The following is a 20,890-nucleotide window of genomic DNA, read 5'->3' on the forward strand; positions in this document are numbered from 1 at the left end:
CCCCCTTTTATTATCGTAGCGCCCCCCCTCCCCGGTGGGGCAGGTCACATAAACATTGATTACCCTAATGTTATCTTGTTTTCTAGGGTTGCAGATGTACACTATAATACAGTCTATATCATCAGGAGATTGCACCTCCCTATATGCCACACCATCTTTGAGAAATGACTGCAAGATCTCAGGTATGCAAAGTGGACAGGTAGGCGAGAAAGGCTTTTTTGAGTCTCATGCCCCTTTCACACCAGCGCCTTTTCAGCTCCGGCTCGGAGCTAGAGCCTGAAAAGCGCTGGGTTTTCCAGTTCACACCGGAGCTGCGCCGGCTCTTAGCTCCGGAATCCGCTTCATTTCCAGCTCCAAAAAATTGTCGGTCCAGAGGCAAGAGCTTTGGAGCTAAGAGGTGACGTCGCTTACGTCTCTCTTACGTCGAGGCGTGCAGGAAACTAAACCCACCTCCCATGGGTCGACTGTCAGCCTGCCTACAAGCAGTAGTGCCTATAAACACACTTTATAAAGTCAGGCAACACTAACCAGGCTTCGTGTGATTCTGTTTATTTGTGCCTTACTTTGACCGTCCGTTCGCTGTTATCGATCATTGTGGAGAGAGGCAGACGTGTTGTTTTGTATTATTGCAGCTATCGGATGCAAGTAGTCAGTTTAGCTTCGGTTGCTATGCCAACATCACCCGTTTGATACCAGAGAAACTTTCATAACAGCGTTGTGATACCAAACAGTGTCAATTCAGACTGACACACATTCACTTAGGCTAAGGGAACTGGGGATATGCATCAGCTGCTTGTGTGAGTCGGACAGTGAATACTTTAGAGCGGCCGCTGCAGTATGAGCTAACCGGGAGCTAACGGGGAGAATAAACTCCTGTGGAAGAGCAGCATTGCAGCGGTCGGTAAATGCTGCAGAAACACATTAATAAACAATGAACCACGGCACTCTGGAGAAAAGCATAAGGTTGGAGAAGTCGTTATTCAATTTATTCTGGCTTCGTGTGATTAAAAGCAACACGATCATCGACCCGACGCAGTTGTTGTGAGCTTCCGTTGGGGGGCAAATCAGCGATGTAAACGGTGACGTCATGACGCAGCAAGGGCAGCTCTGGGGCGCCAGTGGGTGGTGTGCACAGAGCGGGAGCTGAAAAGGGAAACTGGAGCTGAACCAGAAAAGCTCCCGCTCGGAGCTAGAAACTGAAAAGCGCTGGTGTGAAAGCCGCATCAGAGACCAAGTTCCTGTACACTTTGCATACATTGACTGCACGACTTCAGGTCTGCGATGTGGACAGTACACCTTGTAAGAGTCGGTGAGGTCCTGATAATTTATTCCAGGAAATTACTCTGACCTACTAATTGACCTGACCGGAGTTACTGAGTCTATGTAAGTTTACTGCTTGGCTCAGATCCACCAAGGTCAGCAAGATCTCACCTCTATTAACTCCCCGAAGAACCAGGTTCAATTAACTGCTGTTTCAATTCAGACAACTCTCTTAAATCTGTTTAAGCGATCCGGAAGGATTTTGGTATCAGTAAATGAGGTGTGGCCCTACCTACGTGTGTGTGGCAGGGTGCAATCTTACATTTGAAGCATGAGAGGAGAGTGCAGATGTCTTTTAAGTTGTCCCAATCCAAAAGGTGGGATCAGTTTATTTGAAGAAAAATAGGTCCAAACTAATACAGGGTTTTTACCTTCTCTCTTTACAACATTATAATCATACTAAACAAAAATAATGTGATCATGTTCAAATATGAAACTTTAATTCACAGTGTTACATTTATTACCAAAATTGTAATTTCAACTGCCCAATTCAGTTGTGATTTTTAAATCTCCCGATAGAATTTAGAGGCATTTCCTCATAAATGACCGGTGATAATAAAAAGCACATTCAAACTTTCATTTTCACCCACTCAATTTCATACCTTTTATCCGACACAGACGGCGGGAATAACATTCAAAAACCCATTCCTATCCGCATGAATTCGGAGGAAGATTCCTCACAGGTGGCAGGTGCTTATACTCAAACACATCTCCCATCAAATCATTCCACTCGGCAAACAAAGAAATTCACTCCGCATTCCACCAAGATTGAGAGCTATTAACCCAGCTCTGAGGGACAGAGCCTACCGGGAGAGAGTATACCAGGGGAACCCCCCTCTCTCTCTCCCTCCCTCCCAAAAAACCAGTCTCTTTATGCTCAAAAAACTGGATAGAAAACCCCAAAAACACCTCCTCCATACCCAACCAATGGAAAAAAACTGGTCATGGCCACTGATGTACAGGACTAGATATATTCTATTGGCTATGGCATAAGACACACCTTCCCATGTTTGTGTAAAAAAGGACATGACCAGACATATTCTATGGCTGACAACCACCTTTTTGAGGCCTCAATGCATTTCTCCTTAAGTCCAGAGCCCCACTCCCTGCTGTGAGAGGAGAGGGAAGAAACTGCCTACTCCCTTATCACCGACACCCATAAATCATTATAGGTCTTACACTCAACTTAACAAACCACTTGTGTTTTGTTTATACTGTAAATATAGAAAAACCTAAAATATGAAGCAATTTCATTGTGGGTTATAACTAACTTTCGTTTTAAGTATTCAACATACCATGAAGATCTCAACAACCTCAAATACATCACAACACAACCTGGGGTATTTGAAGATAAGGGAATGACATGTTTATAATATGCTGCAAAACACAACAAATATGCAGGGTGACGAGTCTGTTTCTAAGGCCATTTTATTTTTGGTAGTCTGATCATTTCAACAAGAGAATAGAATCAAACTGAAAACATCGTAAATATGTTCCAGATACATGAAGTATGTGAACAGTGAAACTCGCTCATGGACTTTAAGGTGAATACTTTAAGAAAACATTTTCCCACACTCTTTGTAGGAGCCATTTTTTGGGTGTTGTTGGTGTCTCAGTTTTACTTATTTATATGTAGTGCAATATTATTTTGAATGCTTGGTGGCGGGGTGTATAAAAGGGGTCATAGGTGACAGGAGAGGACACAGGAGGAAGAGCATACCGATTCTACCAGACGGCCACCCAGCCCCAGCAGATGCTCATACTACAACTATTGACACCTTGTACTTAAACCTTGGTATGTAAAGCAATAAAATATCATTCTAAAACTGCATATGTTTGTGTCTGCGTCAGGATCACTCTAAACCCTCCTGTGACGTAATGGCAAAAAGATATAGGACACTGGAACATTTAAACTGCCATTACATGCGCTTTGAGCACTGGAAAAGTGCTATAATAAATGCAAGGAATTATTACATTAAGTAGAATTGTACTCCGAGTGAAACTGGACAATAAGAAACCTATCGCATTGGATTAAGGATCGTTTTCACCGGACAAACAATTGGATTACTTCACAACCGACACTGTCATCCCGGATCAGCTGGACAACATGCCACAATCAGCTGGAGATTGTCACCACCTGCGCTCATCAAGACGCGAAAGGAGGGCCCGAGAGCCAAGGCTGGGAAAGCGGCCGGGTATGAGCAGCATTAAAACTGGATCGTATATTGGAATCATCAAGGGTGAAGCGAAAGAACGAGCAAGACCCATTGCTGGTATGATAACAACCTGGTACTAAGCACACAGGCATCTTGTTAAAGTTATCTGATCTTAGCTATCTCTTAGTGGGGGAAAACAATTGTGACATCACTTGCGCGACTCTGGGATTAGTAGTCTTTGTAGTTGCGTATTTTTCACAGTTTTATGACAAATTGAGACTTTTTTGACAGGGAAATTATTTTTAAAGATTGACAAACATCATATGTGTAACTCATGGCACTATTCAAACGGGATCGAAAGATCAGTTTTCTCTTTCCATTGACTTAAATACATTATTTTTCCGAAATAAGGTCCCATGGAGCGGAAGTAGATGGGCGTGACTTCGCCACTCTATTGATGGGAATTGTTTATTGTAAACTGTGAAAAAAACAAAATGCTTAATTGCGGCTCCTACACTCTTAAAACCACTATGGTTTTTCTCTTGTGTGAACACGAAGATGTGATTTGAGATTACTTGATGTAGTGAAAGTTTTCCCACACTCTTTACACCAGTACGGTTTTTCTCCAGTGTGAATACGGTGATGTGATTTAAGAGCACTTGATGTAGTGAACGTTTTCCCACACTCTTCACACCAATACGGTTTTTCTCCAGTGTGAATACGTTGATGTGATTTGAGAGCACCTGATCTAGTGAAAGTTGTCCCACACTCTTCACAGCTGTAAGGTTTTTCTCCAGTATGAATACGATGATGTTTTTTGAGATCACCTGATGTAGTGAAAGTTGTCCCACACTCTTCACAGCTGTAAGGTTTTTCTCCTGTGTGAACACGAAGATGTGATTTGAGAGCACTTGATGAAGTGAACGTTTTCCCACACTCTTCACACCAATACGGTTTTTCTCCAGTGTGAATACGTTGATGTGTTTTGAGAGCACCTGACCTAGTGAAAGTTGTCCCACACTCTTCACAGCTGTAAGGTTTTTCTCCTGTGTGAATAAGTTGATGTGATTTGAGATGATCTGATCTAGTGAAAGTTGTCCCACACTCTTCACAGCTGTAAGGTTTTTCTCCTGTGTGAATAAATTGATGTGATTTGAGATAATCTGATCTAGTGAAAGTTGTCCCACACTCTTCACACCAGTACGGTTTTTCTCCAGTATGAATACGGTGATGTATTTTGAGATTACCTGATGAAGTGAACATTTTCCCACACTCTTCACACCAGTACGGTTTTTCTCCCGTATGAATACGTTGATGTTTTTGGAGAGCACTTGATGCACTGAAAGTTGTCCCACACTCTTCACAGCTGTAAGGTTTTTCTCCTGTGTGAACATGAAGATGTGATTTGAGATGACTTGATTGAGTGAAAGTTGTCCCACATTCTTCACACCAGTACGGTTTTTCTCCAGTGTGAATACGGTGATGTTTTTGTAGAGCACCTGATGTAGTGAAAGTTGTCCCACACTCTTCACAGCTGTAAGGTTTTTCTCCCGTATGAATACGTTGATGTGTTTTGAGATGACCTGATTGAGTGAAAGTTGTCCCACACTGTTCACAGCTGTAAGGTTTTTCTCCTGTGTGAATACGCAGGTGGCTCTTTAAATTTCCAGATGTTGTAAAGGATTTGTCACATTGCTGACAGCTGTGACGTCTCTCTCTTCCTTTCGGTTTCTAGAACAGACGGACAGAGAAAGACATAAAGTAAATCTAAAAAGCATAAATACACAATTTAACACGATAAAAACTCACTTAAAGTGGACATATCATGCTATATTTGAACAATATATTGTAGGGCCATACCTATATAAAGTATATAAATATAGTTTTTTTTTCAAAATACAAAAAGATCCTGCATTTTAGCCACGCCTCATTTCGCTCCATTTGCTCTTTCCAGCGCTGTTTTTGCAGGGGGCTGATTCTGTGAGCTGCAGCTGACCACGCCCCCTTCAGGAGAGGGGAGCGTGCTCTGAGATCAGCTGCTGGGCCGCAGCTGGGAGAAGAGGGGGAGAAAAAGAGATCTCTGTCCACCGTGTTTTATTCTTATAGAAGTAAGAAGAGAAGTAACGGGGCAGAAACCCTCCTTTTTACGCAGCGGTCCAGACATAGACATCAAACGGCGACACAAATTCAGTGTGCAGTTCTTTTGGCATTAGGGCAGGGATATCTAGATACTTCCCAAGGTTTAACATAATAGAATAGAATTCCTTTATTGTCATCGCACCAGGTACAACGAAATTTAAAAAAGCAATCCTCGCAGTGCACTTCCACATAAAACGAATAAATATATTATCTACATAAACATATACACATTAAACATGCTCACACATCCATACATGCCCGCACATTATTTAAATACAGTTTACAATATAAAAAAAATAAAAACACAGGGATGATATTTTGCATCTCTGATGTCGATCATTAGTTAATACAACTATTAAAAAGTAGTGCAGTTGGAAGTTGTAACTGTTCAGTTCAGCGTTCGACAGTGTTCAGTTCTCGTATGGCTCTGGGGTAAAAACTGTTTTTCAGTCGGTTTGTTCTTGATTGAATTGACCTGTAGCGTCTACCGGAGGGCAGAAGAGCAAACAGGAAGTGTCCAGGGTGTGAAGAGTCTGCAATTATTTTTGCCTGCTCTGTTGAGGCAACGTTGGCTGAAGAGTTCCTCCAGAGAAGGCAGTGAGCAGCCGATGACCTTCTGGGCTGTGTTGATGACCCTCTGAAGGGCTTTCCTGTCCTTTTCTGAGCAGCTGGCACACCACGTGGTTAGGCAATATGCCAGCACCCTCTCTATGGAGCAGCGGTAGAAAGACACCAGAAGCTTCTCCTCCAGGTTGTTTGTCCTGAGGATCCTCAGGAAGTGGAGTCGCTGCTGGGCCTTTTTCACAGATGTTGTGGTGTTGATAGACCAGGATAGATCTTCAGCAATGTGTGTGCCGAGGAACCTGAAGGCAGGAACCCTTTCCACACAGTTGCCGTTGATGTACAGTGGATCTGGTGTTGTGCTGTTTTTCCTGAAGTCTATAATGAGTTCTTTTGTTTTTATGGAGTTCAGAACAAGGTCATGATCTGAACACCACACTGCCAGTCTCTGGATTTCATCCCTGTAGGCTGACTCATCTCCTCTTGTGATCAGTCCAACCACGGTTGTGTCGTCCGCGAACTTGACGATGGTGTTGGTGGGGTGAGTGGGGGCACAGTCATAGGTGTACAGGGAGTAGAGCATGGGGCTCAGCACACAGCCTTGTGGTGAACCGGTGCTGAGTGTGAGGGTGGAGGAGAGGTGAGGGCCTATTCTCACTGTCTGGGGCGGTTAGTTAGGAAGTCCTTAATCCATTGGCAGATGTTTGGGGAAAATCCTAGGTCAGATAGCTTGGAAACCAATCTTCCCGGGATGACCGTATTAAAGGCAGAACTGTAATCAACAAAATCAAATCAAATCTTATTTATAGAGCACATTTAAAAACGATTTTGGTCGAGCCAAAGTGCTGTACATGTAATTTAAACACATAAAAACACATTACATCACAAAAAATCACAACAGATAAAAACAACACATGGAACAGTCAGGTGTCGTAACCCCACTCTAACTAGAAGGCCAGAGAGAAGTAGTGTGTCTTCAGTGTGGATTTAAAAGCCCCTAGGGTCTGGGCCGACCTCACATGGAGGGGAAGAGTGTTCCAGAGCCTGGGGCCAGCTGCGGCGAAGACAAAGAGCTATGGAAGCAGTTCCTGCCGTTGCTACGTTAGTTCAAACGGTAACAACGGACTATTTCTCTTAGCGGATGCATGTCAATTTAAATCAATATAACTATTTTTTAAATCAATAAAATAATTTTCTAAATCCATAAAAGCATTTCAATTAATATTGGGAGTCATGTCGTTACTTTGTTGAGAATGTGGCCGTGTGATAAGCGGGATAATGTGCAGCGACGCGATCATTATAAATAACACCTTCATGCCGATCTAGATCCCTCTGCTCCGCTTACTGACGTCAGTAAAGTGTTCAAATCTGGATCAGTCTGTATCAGATCCGTTGCAGCCCCTTTTTTAGAGATTTGGGTAAGGAGGAAAATAGAGAGGGTTGTGTTTTCTGACACTTGGTGAGTTCCCTGGAACACCGGGGACACATATTCATGTATAAAAGACGCACGAAAGTGCATTTTGCATGATAGGTCCCCTTTAATATAAACCTTGAGTTAACAAAATACTACTTATCAACTGTTTGTGTTTATTATATTTGTATTATATTTGATACAGTAATACAGCAATATTCTAACCAAAGTATATCACATGACTTGACTCGAGACTAATTTTTGACTTGAGACTTGCTTGACTAACATTGATAAAAGACTTGACTTGGACTTGGTATTCATGACTTGAGACTTATGCTTGAGACAGATGACTCGAAAGGACTTTACTTCTTAAAATAAAATATTTGCATTTGTTTTTGTATTGTACGAAGCCCCTAGAGCAGTGGTTCCCAAACTTGTTGTGCCCAAGGCACACCAAAGGACAAGTAAAAATCTCAAGGCACACCTATTGTGCAAAATAGCCCTTATAACACGTGTTATCATTCATATCATGTAAAATATCTGTACATGTGCATAATTATTTACTAATGCCAAATACAAATTAAACCAGACAGGTCACAAAATAAAAAATGAGGCAAAGGAAACTCAGCAGAAATTCAGCACAGAGAACTGCATTGTCCATGGTCCTGAACTACAAATTATAAATGTAACATTTCAGCAATCAGCATTGAAACATGTGCTATTGTAAATATTTTTGCCGACTTACAAATTAGTGAGATACATGTGCCTGTCGGGGCGCGCAGAATTTTGTAATCCTTGGTGGCACTGAGGAGAGGGCCACTCGCAAGTCCTGTTCAACAGAGAGCCGTGACCTCCTGTTGTTCTTCATGTAAATCAGAGTAGAGAACGCCAACTCCAGAGATGGGGTCGTTACTAAAAAAATGTAATATATTACATATTACTTAAAAAAAAAAAAGAAGTAATATATTACACTACTTCGTTACTATCTACATAAAGTAACTCGTTACTTTACTCGCCAAGCACGTACGAACTGCGCATGCGTGAGTGGCAATAACTTTCCTTACCAGCAGGTAGCGGTAGTGTGTATTTGTCATTCAAAACAGGCAACAACCGGAAGACAGAGATGACATGATATAAACAAAACAACAAATAGCGTGTGCGGTAGCTTCACCTTAGCATGTGTTCTTTGCAGGTGCTTGTTGAGGTTTGACGTGGTGCTTCCAGCAGTGGATAACAGCTTCTGGCCTGGACACAGTTTGCACCTCACCGTCACATTCCTGTCTATTCCTCGGACGAACTCAAAATAATGGGCATACCTCCACCCCTCGAAAGTTATCGCTGACTCAGCCATGTGTATGCAGCACTGCACGTGGAGATGTGGACGCGCAAGTCGCGCAGATTACGTACATATAAACCTACAAAGTACTGATATAGTAAATTAAAAAAATATTATTTCTGTGTAGTTGTATATTGCAATAATAACGTATGGTTGTCACAAAATCCCACGGCACACCCGGACTTGCCTCACGGCACACCGTTTGGGAACCACTGCCCTAGAGGGCAATGAAAGAAAAAAAAAAAAGAGAAAGGAGAAAGTAGGAAGTGGAGCGCCCAGGAGACGGCCGTTTCATTGCAGACTGTTATGTTTATGTGGGGAAATACATACATTATTTGAGATATATTTGTAACTCGGACTTCATTTTAGGGACATTTCGGCCAGGGGTGTAGAGTTATTTGTTCAAGCACCGGATCGGCAAAACAGGAGAGTCTGTGAACCAGTCTGCCTTGACCTATGTATTCATGTCTGTGACTCTCACAGTATCTGCTGCTTCATAGAAGAAACCCTCCTTCACTTCATGAGATCTCTGCAGCACCAGGAGGCAGTAACGTGTAACTCAGCAGAATCACACACACACACACACACACACACACACACACACACACACACACACACACACACACACACACACACACACACACACACACACACACACACACACACACACACACACACACACACACACACACACACACACACACACACACACACACACACACACACACACACACACACACACACACACACACACACACACACACACACACACACACGAGTGACAGCACGAACAGGTATGGCGAGGAGCCCCGACCTCTGCTACAGCCGCGAGGCTATGCTGGAGCTACAATGCGATCGGCCTCCTACGAATACACCAAGCCATCTGTGCTCTTCGTTATTGGATGAAATCCCTCGGGAGCCGCTTAGAAACTCCAGGAAAAAGAGACGAGGAAGGAGGGGAGGCGTTCAGAATACAGCGGAGATTCAGCCGGCCACCACTTCCATCCATCATTCTCACAAACCTGCACTCATTGAGCAACAACGTGGACATACACAATGTACTGTCATGAATTTCTCGAGGCCTCTTTATTATGTTTCACGGAAAGTTGGTGCCGATCATACTCAGTAAATGTAAAACCTGCAATCCCAACGTAGAAATTCTCAGCATGACGTTAAGACCCTTTTATCTGCCTAGAGAATTCGGGTGTATTTTACTGTTTGTTGTTTACGTGCCTCCCAGCGGCAGAGGACACCGTGTTCACGAGCTGCAACTCAGCCACCCCGATGCACCGGCAATAGTGGTCGGGGACATGAAGCAATGTCGCCTGGAGACTGTTACCTGGGTTCCAGCAGTGTGTTAGGGATCACAGCAGGAAAGACACTATCCTGGACAAATGCTTTGTTAATGATAAAGGAGCCTATGTGTCTAAAGACAGACACCAATACTGACCTCTGATCATAATGTTGTGAATATGATACCAGTGGATAAGACCAAACTCAAGAGAACCAGAAAAGAAAGTAATAAATCATATGTGACTAAGGACATGAAACAAAGACTACGGAGCAAAATTGGGTAATTTTTCAGGAAGGTTCACCAGATGAAATAACTACTGTTACCAAAGACTATATTAACTTTATGTTCCCACTAAAGAAATACAAATATATCCAAGTAATAAATCATATGTGACTAAGGACATTACAATAAGTTATAAAAACCAGGAAAATAGCTTTCAAAAACAAAGACTACGGAGCACTTGAACAGACAGAGAGAGAACTGAAAGTCAAATTGAGGGAATCAAAACACAGAGCTTTTGGGAAATGCTTTTAAAGCCAAAGACCCCAAAAAAGTGTGGGACACCATGAGAACCGTGACAGGAATGACCTCTTCAGCTAAACCTATTGTGACGGACAAGACATACTTGATCCATACCAATGTGCCTATAAGCAAGGGGGTGGTACTGCTGCTGCTCTGGTTCACATCATCACTAAACATTTAGATAAACGCCACACCTATGCAAGAGCCCTCTCCCTAGACTTCTCAGCAGCAACACAATACAAGCAGACATCTTGGTGTCAAGAATGGCCAAAATGGAAGTAAATCCATACCTGATTTACTGGTATGCCGCTTTCCTCACCAGGAGAGAGCAACTTGACCAAACCCTGTCATCTGCCATCACAACCAATGTAGGGCCCCCAGGGCTACGGGAGTTCAGCTGTGCTCTCAGCTTCTTTTAGCTTCTTTTGATGACTTTACTGAACTGCTGTCTATAGTGTGTTTTGACTTTGACCGTCTAGTCATTGTTGGTGATTTTAACATCCATGTTGACAACCCCCAGGACAGAGGGGCTAAAGAACTGTTTTGTCCAACTATAGGCCCATCAGTATCTTACCCATAGTATCCAAGGTATTGGTACCCTGAGAAAGTTAAGGCATCAATGGACAGGGGTGGGGTTGTGGAGGCCATGTTCCTTGACTTACGGAAAGCTTTTGACCCTGTTAATCACAACATCTTATTGCAAAAAATACTCAACTTAAATGTTTCTATAGAATTCACCAACCTCTTTAATTCGTATCTTTCATCCCGCTCCCAATGTGTTCAAATTGAGAACCATAAGTCTAGTGCACTATGTTTGTCAACTGGAGTACCACAGGGCTCTGTATTGGGCACAATCCTGTTTAGTATTGTTACGGCTGCTGCCTTCCGGGTTGTCTTTATTGTGTTAATCTATGTTGTATGTAAATGAGCAGTGCGATTGCCCTGACGTCATTGGCTGCCATCTCCTGGTCCGCCCCCTGAGGGTTGTGATTGGAGCACGCCGGGCCCGACGCACTCCAATCGCAGCGCACCTGCTAGAGATGACTTCAAAGCCTGGGGACAATCATCACTTGTTTAGTTTCTTATTTAGTGCAATAGTGTTTATTTCCTTGTATGCAAGTTGACTCCTTTTGTTAGAGTCCTCCCTTTGTTTGGTTATTATTCAACCTGTGACAAATTTGTTTGTTCCAGGCTGCATGCCTGCCATTTTGTTTACCTCTGCTATTTAAAATAAACCCATTTATAATTATTACCAATTCCATTCTGGTGTATGTTGATTTCCTCTACCCTAGAGGGGGACGTAACAAGTATGTACATAAATGATCTGCCTTCTGTGTGTGAGAATGTGATGTATGCTGATGATACAGTTGTTTTTACTCATGGCAAAACCGCAGAAGAGGCTGCTACCAAGGTCACTGATGTGTTGGAGAATATTACATCCTGGCTTAAAGATCAAATGCAAAGCTTCCAAATATGCAACATTTTCATAGAAATGTTGTTTTCAAGACTGCCTGTATTTTTTATTTTATTTAAATCGAGATAATATACCCGAAAAAAACCTTTTTATATATACAAAACTGGACCCAAAGCCGTCTGAATTTCTGACATGACATTCCCAGCAGCCTCCGCGCGCGTGACGTCATTGTTACCAAACAGTCTCTGGACCAAATATCCCGACTCGGCAGTCTCGGTCACATGTTTTTCGAAAAGAAAACGGAATTAACATGGGTTATTGTTGTGCTTTTTGTTGTACGAACGGTGCGGGATCTGGGAGAGTTTTCCATGCATTTCCCAAAGACCAAATCATCCGCCAAAAATGGATTATTTTAGTGAATCGTGTTGGCTGGCAACCGACAAAATGGAGCAAGTTGTGTTCTGACCACTTCGCGTGTGATGCATACGACGTTGATCCTGCTATCATCAAGGCTGTTGGTGCAGAAGCATTAATAGTACAACGGAGGCTGAAACCCGGAGCCGTCCCCTCCATATTTCAGCACAAGAAACCACTGAAAGAACGAAAGAGCCGGGCGATGGAGAAACGCCAAAGAATTGAGGTAAACAACTTTTGATTAGATTTCAAAGCGCACGGAGCACAGCAGATAACGGAATTGCAGTTGTATTAAGTTGTATTGCTTATAGAGGTGGGCACCGTTAGATTCTGTGTCTTTACCATCATAAACAATGTGTTGGATGTGGAGCTAGGATAAGTAATAAGGGAACTAGGAGTGATTTCGGTGCAGTAATAGGTTAGCATTTTTCGCTCGGGGCTAATTCACTGTTAGCATTGAAGTTTATCTGCAGCTCATTCATCGCTCCTCCACTCATAACGGAAAAGTGTGAACAATATGCATTATGATAGGGATTAAATCCACTATTATTCCTCCTGGCCCAATTAAAAATGCCCCCGGCGCAATTAAAAGTGACTGTGAGCACTTAGAAAACCCAACATTCTTCTAACCACTTCATTATTAAATATTTGTTCCCAAAGGTTCTAAACCCTACAAAGAGCTGGAGCTGATCGTCAAAAGCAAGCTGCTGTTGAAGGACATCGCTCGCCTGTCGCCTGCAGAACACACGTCGTCTTTGGAGTCGTTTCATAAAGTCATTTTATTCTTTGCACCCAAGAGCGTGCATTTCCCATTCACTACTAGGCTGCCAGGTATTTCAAAAAATTCCGTTGCTCAAGGGATTGTGACGACCCCTCCACACCACGTGTGTGTGTGTGTGTGTGTGTGTGTGTGTGTGTGTGTGTGTGTGTGTGTGTGTGTGTGTGTGTGTGTGTGTGTGTGTGTGTGTGTGTGTGTGTGTGTGTGTGTGTGTGTGTGTGTGTGTGTGTGTGTGTGTGTGTGTGTGTGTGTGTGTGTGTGTGTGTGTGTTCAGGTTGTTTCAGGTGCTGATGAGCTGCTCCTGGTAAAGTGGGATAAAGGAGGAGCCGAGGCGGTTGACCAAACCAAAATGTTCCCAAACCGGAGCAGGGCTCGGCAGTAACGGTTGCCAATGGTTGCCAACCATTCAGAAAAAAACTTCTTGGCCTTTTGTTGCCATCAGTGGCAGTTTTTAACATAAATAAATAAGGACAGCAAACAGCTAAAAGTGAACCCCAAAATAGATTAATGTTAATTATTTGTTGTATTAAGAGTGATATTTAATTATTGTTGTGACCAGTCGGAACCTGATACTTAAGTTGCACGTGCATTGGTGTGATTACGGAGCCAGAAAGTGATGCACGTTTACTCGCGTGCGCCGTGTGTTTGTTTTTACGAAAAATGGCGAAGCAAAGTAAGTTGTTTGACTGTGGGGTAAAAAGTTCGGCCAACCCGTCAACATCTCAAACGAATGTTCAAAGTGATTCAACTGATACAGCGCAAGATGAACCCGAACGAAAAGCAAAGAGGAATGTTGTCCATTCACTTCCGGTAAGAAGTTCCTTCAAAATAAGAGTCCCGATCTTATTGCTACCAAAATAAAAGTGCAAAACGAAACTTTACAATAGGAAAATATTGACATAACATTATAATCACTTCTATAAAAAGGTAACACATTTTAATATAGTTAGACATATTAAAGGTAATTTACAGCATTAATAATTCATATCTAATTCTTAACTGTGAATGATTTTAATTTATTTAACATTAGAGATGCATTCGTCTGGCCAATCAAGACTTCAATGCTGAAGGGCCCACGGCTCTATGGTGGGGGTCAGCACAGAGGTCAGGAAAACCCAAATTTGAAAGGGAGACAACGGATGACGAAACTAGTGATTTGCTCAATTCATTTTTGGGGGATCTGCGAAGAACATGACCACAGCTGCACTACTGGTATTTAGTATACCAGCCATTGAGGGTGGACAAGTTTGCTACCACTTAAGTTTCAAATAATTGTGTTAATTGCTTATTGTAAAGCATTTGAACACTCTTTTGTGTCACATGTTCATTATTAAGTTGATGTATAAAGTTAGTATCTTCATTATTTAAAATATAAGGCGTTTAAAAATGGCAACCGTATTTTCAGTTTTGGCAACCAAAAGCTGATGCCTGGCTGCCAGCCTGGCAAGCACTTTTAAAAGTTAGCGTTGAGCCCTGCGGAGACTTCAATGATGCTGGAGGATTTTCGAGGTCAACTTTATCTGCGTTTGCCATTTCGACAGTTCCTAAAATTACTGGTTAAATTTGAACGCATCCCTGTGACCAGCTCTCATAGTATGCCTCTCGTCCAATGAAATGACTTAGTCGCTCTATGGCGCGTTGAAATTGCACTGAACGCTGCGTTCCTGCAGCCCCGCCCGGAGCATGGGCTACAGGAACATGCTACTCGAACACTGCGACGCAGCACCTGAGATTACTTCCAAAAAAGTTATTCACGTTCTCAATTGTTTACGTTTAACGTTATATTCGTGCAGTACACACGTGTCCTGCACCGAAGGGTCCACACCGAATAATTTCATGATACTGGCATAATAGATTGCCCGATCGGGCAACCAGCAGGTGATGCTTCATTGCCCGAGCAAATCGGGCAATGAAGCCTCACCGGGCATCGGGCAGTCCTTAACGTTGAGCCCTGCGTCACACCCCTAGTAGATGGCGCTCCGAGCTGAATAAGGGCGTCAAATGAAGGCAAGACGCCCGCCTGGCGGAAACGCTGGAATTAGGAATATCTTGTGATGAAGTGCACACTGACCTGAGCTCCAGGGGCCTCCTTCTTCTCCTCCATGCTGCTCATCAGCTGTCCTGATGAAGACCACAGAGCTGCTTCATTATTAATATAATACAAATATTTAGATATAATTCATCATAATCTGTGTAGCAACTTACATTCTAACTTACAGCTCACAGTTAGTTCACTTTTATTTCATTAAAATGACTTTATTCACATAGAAAGTGACATTAATGGATGTTTGAACCACGGTTATAACGCTATCCGTGTGAAACTATCACTAAGTTAACACAGAAAGCAAACATTAGCTAGTGAGACTGTTTAATGTACTCCATGTATACAGTATTTTCTGTATATTGTGTATTCTTTAGATACTCTAGTGATATGTGTCCTGTGTGTATACTTGCTGCTAATGCTTCATTTTTATTATCTTATTGCATCTTTTAAATATGTTTAACTCGTGTAATGCCTGAAAACACTTCTGCTGGGACACAATCATTTCCCAGTTTAAGATAAATCATTATTTAAATAAAGTATATCTATTTATCTAATGAGCTAAACCGTCGCTTCGCTTAGCGTTAGCAGCTAACTGAAGAACCCCATTAATTTCAATGGGAAAAATGCTACGTTGCGGTGAATGGCGATGCTAATAAGCTAGTTAGCATACATTTAAACCCATATCTATGGCAAAGAGCACCAACACAACAACTCAAACCGTCTTAAAGACAACTGGTGTAATAAATAACTAACATAAAGTCATCTGAGCATTACAAATCAACTGTTACTCCCCAGAGCCGAACTGGAATAATGACTGTAGCTTTTAGACTGTAGCTGTAAACCTTTATTTAAAGATAGTTTGAGACTATCTTTGTCGCACAAGTTTTTTTGTGAGTTTCTTTCTTCCGAGATTATAGCTGTTGTGTTAAATAAGATCAATTCTGATTCGTGATTAACTGTAAACTAAGCTAACGGGTGTAAATACACTTAATGAAACCTCTGCATCTGTTTAATCCACTCACCTCTTCTTTTCTCCTTCTTCTCCTCTCGGTTTTTCGCCATCTTGTGCACAGAGCCTGAGCACACGATGGCGTCTATCAACTTCCGGCGGCTGGGTGTGAGGTCTGACCTTAGTCCAAGAAAAATGTCTTATTATTAAGGCACTAACAAAGACACAACACAAAGATAAAGCTAGCAGCGTTACCCAGGTCTCAGAGAGACTGCTGCAGCCTGAAGACAACTGCAGGGCACAGTGACCCTTCTCAGAGAGGAGCAGAGCTGCAGCCTGAAGACAAGCTGCAGAGCGCAGTGACCCTTCTCAGAGAGAGCAGAGCAGAGCTGCAGCCTGAAGACAAGCTGCAGGGCATAGTGACCCTTCTCAGAGAGGAGCAGCAGCTGCAGCCTGAAGACAATCTGCAGGGCACAGTGACCCTTCTCAGAGAGGAGCAGAGCTGCAGCCTGAAGACAAGCTGCAGAGCGCAGTGACCCTTCTCAGAGAGAGCAGAGCTGCAGCCTGAAGACAAGCTGCAGGGCACAGTGACCCTTCTCAGAGAGGAGCAGCAGCTGCAGCCTGAAGACAATCTGCAGGGCACAGTGACCCTTCTCAGAGAGGAGCAGAGCTGCAGCCTGAAGACAAGCTGCAGAGCGCAGTGACCCTTCTCAGAGAGGAGCAGCAGCTGTCGCCTGAAGACAAGCTGCAGGGCACAATGACCCTTCTCAGAGAGGACCAGGAGCTGCAGCCTGAAGACAAGCTGCAGAGCACAGTGACCCTTCTCAGAGAGGAGCTGCAGCCTGAAGACAATCTAGTAAAACCTCACCAAACCCCACATTGAAACCATTCACCAATGGCCCAGCGCCCCAGCATGAGCCACAACCATCTACCAGCTCCCAGCCAGACAATATTCCTCCTTCCACAATCAAAATAACAGCCGACACAGAAGCGACTGATGCTGAACTAATAATTCTTATTGACTCAAATGGAAAATTCTTAGATGAAGAACAACTCTTTCCCGGACAAAAAGGTAAAAAAAGATGGTGCCCAAGAACAGATAATGCACTTGATGTTCTCACAAAGGCCAAACTGGGAGAACCAAGCCACATCAGTGTGCACACAGGAACTAACAACCTTCGTATAGAGCAAGAGAGAGTAGCTGAATCTGTGACGAGAGTGGCGCTAAAGGCTACGCAGAGTTTCCCAAACTCTAAAATAACTGTCTCCACGATTTCCACCCTCTCACTATCCATAGGATCAATTCGGAGATCTCCAGAGGATGTGCTGTCATGCCCAATGTCCACCTGGCACATCACCCCACCCTCAGCATTCACAGCCTCCATGACCACGTTCACCTCCGTACGGACATTGTAAAAGTCTTTGCTAAGACACTTAAAGATGTGGCCTTAGGATGAAGCCAGGGCGGAGCCTCTGTTAGCCGCGGACGAGCTAGCCAGCATATAACTGGACCACCCCTATCACCACCTGCAAGAGAATATCGCAGATATCCCCTTGGATCAGGCCCCTACCCCCCTCCACCATTATTACCTCACCTTCAGAGCCACCCACCCAGAACCAGAGCCATACAAGCAAGACAGGCCAGCACCACTCCAATAAACTCAAGGCCCACACCAGGATATCAGCCCTGCCCCCCGTTTCAGCAACCAGCTCAGAAAAGCTACGCCACTGCACTGAAGACCCCACCAAACATCGACCTGGGAGAGATCACACACCTCCTTAGCCTTATATGCACCAAACTGATGAGTCAGGTCGTATAAGACTTAACTTAACACACACACACACACACACACACACACACACACACACACACACACACACACACACACACACACACACACACACACACACACACACACACACCCGTTTATCTCATTTTTTAAATGTATTTGTATTCTTCACTATGACCACCTCAATGACACCATTCTCCATCTCTATGTGGAACATCCAAGGTATACATTCTTCTCTATTTGGACAGAAATATAGAACAGATTAATTTAAAGAGAACACACAACATGTAGACATTATTATCCTCCAAGAGACCTGCTGTAGATCTGATTCCAACATCCACTGTCCCCCAAATTACAAACAAATTCTTCTGCCCTCCATCAAAAACCCAGCAATTAAAAAAGGGAGAGACTCAGGAGGCATTATAATTTGGCACAAATTCGAACTCTCAAAATATATAACAATAATAAAATCCGAGCCCTCCCGCATCTGGATTAAACGATCCACAAGCATCACATGTACAGAAAATGATTTGTTTTATGTACAATATATGTTCCTCAGAGTGACTCTCCTTACGACAGCGAGGAAACATTCCCACACCTCCTCACCCAAATCTGCAGATTTCAGGCCCAAGGAACAGTGTTGATCTGTGGAGACCTCAACGCACGCACTGGAACCCATCCAGACTCAAACTCAGAGAGTGGCAACAAACATATATTTGAACAAAACTTTTCCCGCAACACCACAAATCTCCCTCGCCATAATTCTGACCCTCAGATAAACAAGAATGGGAAAGACCTGCTCCAACTCTGTCAAAGCCTCGGTCTGTACATTGTTAACGGTAGGTTTAGAGGCGACTCTTTGGGAAGACCCACCTTCTGCTCGTCTCTTGGCACGAGTACCGTAGATTACATGATAGCTGATCTGGACCCGCTCTCTCTCAGTTCATTTATAGTCCAACCTCTAACACCTCTATCGGATCACAGCCAAATGACTGTGTTCATGAAAAGAACAGAAACTAACAGTCCACAATCTGAACCCAATAACCTGTTTAACATTAAAAGAAAATACAAATGGGCTCCAGACAGTGCACAAGAGTTCCAGAAAGCTATTGAAACGAACACATTCAAAGACTCTCAGACAGCTCTCTGGACACCACATATGACCACGATAAAGAAGGCATAGACCTGGCAGTCAGAACAATGAACCACATCTTCATGAGAACAGCTCACACATCCCAACTGAAGAAATGCAGCAACAAGCCCCCAAAACAAAAATAAATCAACTGGTTTGATGAAGAATGCCAACAAAAAAGGAAAGAACTTAGGAACATATCGAACCAAGAACATAGAGATCCTAGCAACGCAGACGTACGCCTCCTTTGCTGCCACATGCTCAAACAATACAAACGTACAATCAAACCAAGAAGGCTCAGTACACACAAAAACAACAACAACCAACAATCACCGAGGATTCTTTAAACACAAACAGATTCTGGGAACATTGGAAATCTAAATAAAAGTAAACACGATGACCCAGTGATACAGAATGGAGACATCTGGACCGATCACTTCAAACATCTGTAGCATTCCTCTCAACTCTGACTCAAACACAAAGAACTGAACAGCTCAACAGATTAGAACTGGTCATCAAGGACTCCCAGAACCCTTTGGACTTTCTAACGACTGAACAGGAACTGGTCATCAAGGACTCCCAGAACCCTTTGGACTTTCTAACGACGGAACAGGAACTGGTCATCAAGGACTCCCAGAACCCTTTGGACTTTCTAACGACTGAACAGGAACTGGTCATCAAGGACTCCCAGAACCCTTTGGACTTTCTAACGACTGAACAAGAACTGGTCATCAAGGACTCCCAGAACCCTTTGGACTTTCTAACGACTGAACAGGAACTGGTCATCAAGGACTCCCAGAACCCTTTGGACTTTCTAACGATGGAACAGGAACTGGTCATCAAGGACTCCCAGAACCCTTTGGACTTTCTAACGACTGAACAGGAACTGGTCATCAAGGACTCCCAGAACCATTTGGACTTTCTAACGACTGAACAGGAACTGGTCATCAAGGACTCCCAGAACCCTTTGGACTTTCTAACGACTGAACAGGAACTGGTCATCAAGGACTCCCAGAACCCTTTGGACTTTCTAACGACTGAACAGGAACTGGTCATCAAGGACTCCCAGAACCCTCTGGACTTTCTAACGACTGAACAGGAACTGGTCATCAAGGACTCCCAGAACCCTTTGGACTTTCTAACGACTGAACAGGAACTGGTCATCAAGGACTCCCAGAACCCTTTGGACTTTCTAACGACTGAACAGGAACTGGTCATCAAGGACTCCCAGAACCCTTTGGACTTTCTAATGACTGAACAGGAACTGGTCATCAAGGACTCCCAGAACCCTCTGGACTTTCTAACGACTGAACAGGAACTGGTCATCAAGGACTCCCAGAACCCTTTGGACTTTCTAACGACTGAACAGGAACTGGACAAAAAGTTGATTAACCGAAAACCAAAAAAAGCAAGTGGGCTTGACGGCATATTGAATGAGATGCTAAAACACTCAAGTAAAAAGATCAGACTGGCTATACTCAAACTATTCAACTTGATCCTGATGGTAGGGTACTTCCCTGACAGCTGGAATCGTGGTCTCATAACACCCATTTTTAAAAACGGCGATAAATCTGACCCTAATAACTACAGAGGCATTTGTGTGAACAGTAACCTGGGGAAGGTCTTCTGT

General features: G+C 43.3%; 1 protein-coding gene and 1 pseudogene across 1 annotated transcript; one reads left to right on the forward strand and one right to left on the reverse strand.

Moving 5' to 3' along the window:
* The window catches only part of LOC117442883 (zinc finger protein 729-like), a 179,399-nt pseudogene that overhangs the window by 29,912 nt on the left and 128,597 nt on the right, over nt 1–20,890 (forward strand).
* Nucleotides 1,600–17,723, reverse strand: LOC139433476 (zinc finger protein 345-like). Its single transcript, XM_071202504.1, has 7 exons — nt 17,627–17,723; nt 17,460–17,469; nt 16,931–17,180; nt 16,594–16,847; nt 16,412–16,518; nt 15,417–15,466; nt 1,600–5,207 (listed from the first exon to the last, which is right to left on the reverse strand). The coding sequence occupies exons 1-7, from the start codon at nt 17,721–17,723 to the stop codon at nt 4,005–4,007; spliced, it is 1,971 nt and encodes a 656-aa protein (XP_071058605.1). The 3' UTR covers nt 1,600–4,004.

Source organism: Pseudochaenichthys georgianus, unplaced genomic scaffold (genome assembly GCF_902827115.2).
Source record: "Pseudochaenichthys georgianus unplaced genomic scaffold, fPseGeo1.2 scaffold_493_arrow_ctg1, whole genome shotgun sequence".
Taxonomy (NCBI): domain Eukaryota; kingdom Metazoa; phylum Chordata; class Actinopteri; order Perciformes; family Channichthyidae; genus Pseudochaenichthys; species Pseudochaenichthys georgianus.

Excerpts from the sequence above, each read along its gene's own strand:
- LOC139433476 (XM_071202504.1), bottom strand. The coding sequence starts at position 17,723 with ATGGAGGCTGTGAATGCTGAGGGTGGGGTGATGTGCCAGGTGGACATT. Across the intron at positions 16,848-16,930 it reads GCTGCTCCTCTCTGAGAAGG|GCTGCAGCTCTGCTCCTCTC; the intron begins GTCACTGTGCCC and ends GCTTGTCTTCAG. Across the intron at positions 15,467-16,411 it reads GAAGAAGGAGAAAAGAAGAG|GACAGCTGATGAGCAGCATG; the intron begins GTGAGTGGATTA and ends GGTCTTCATCAG.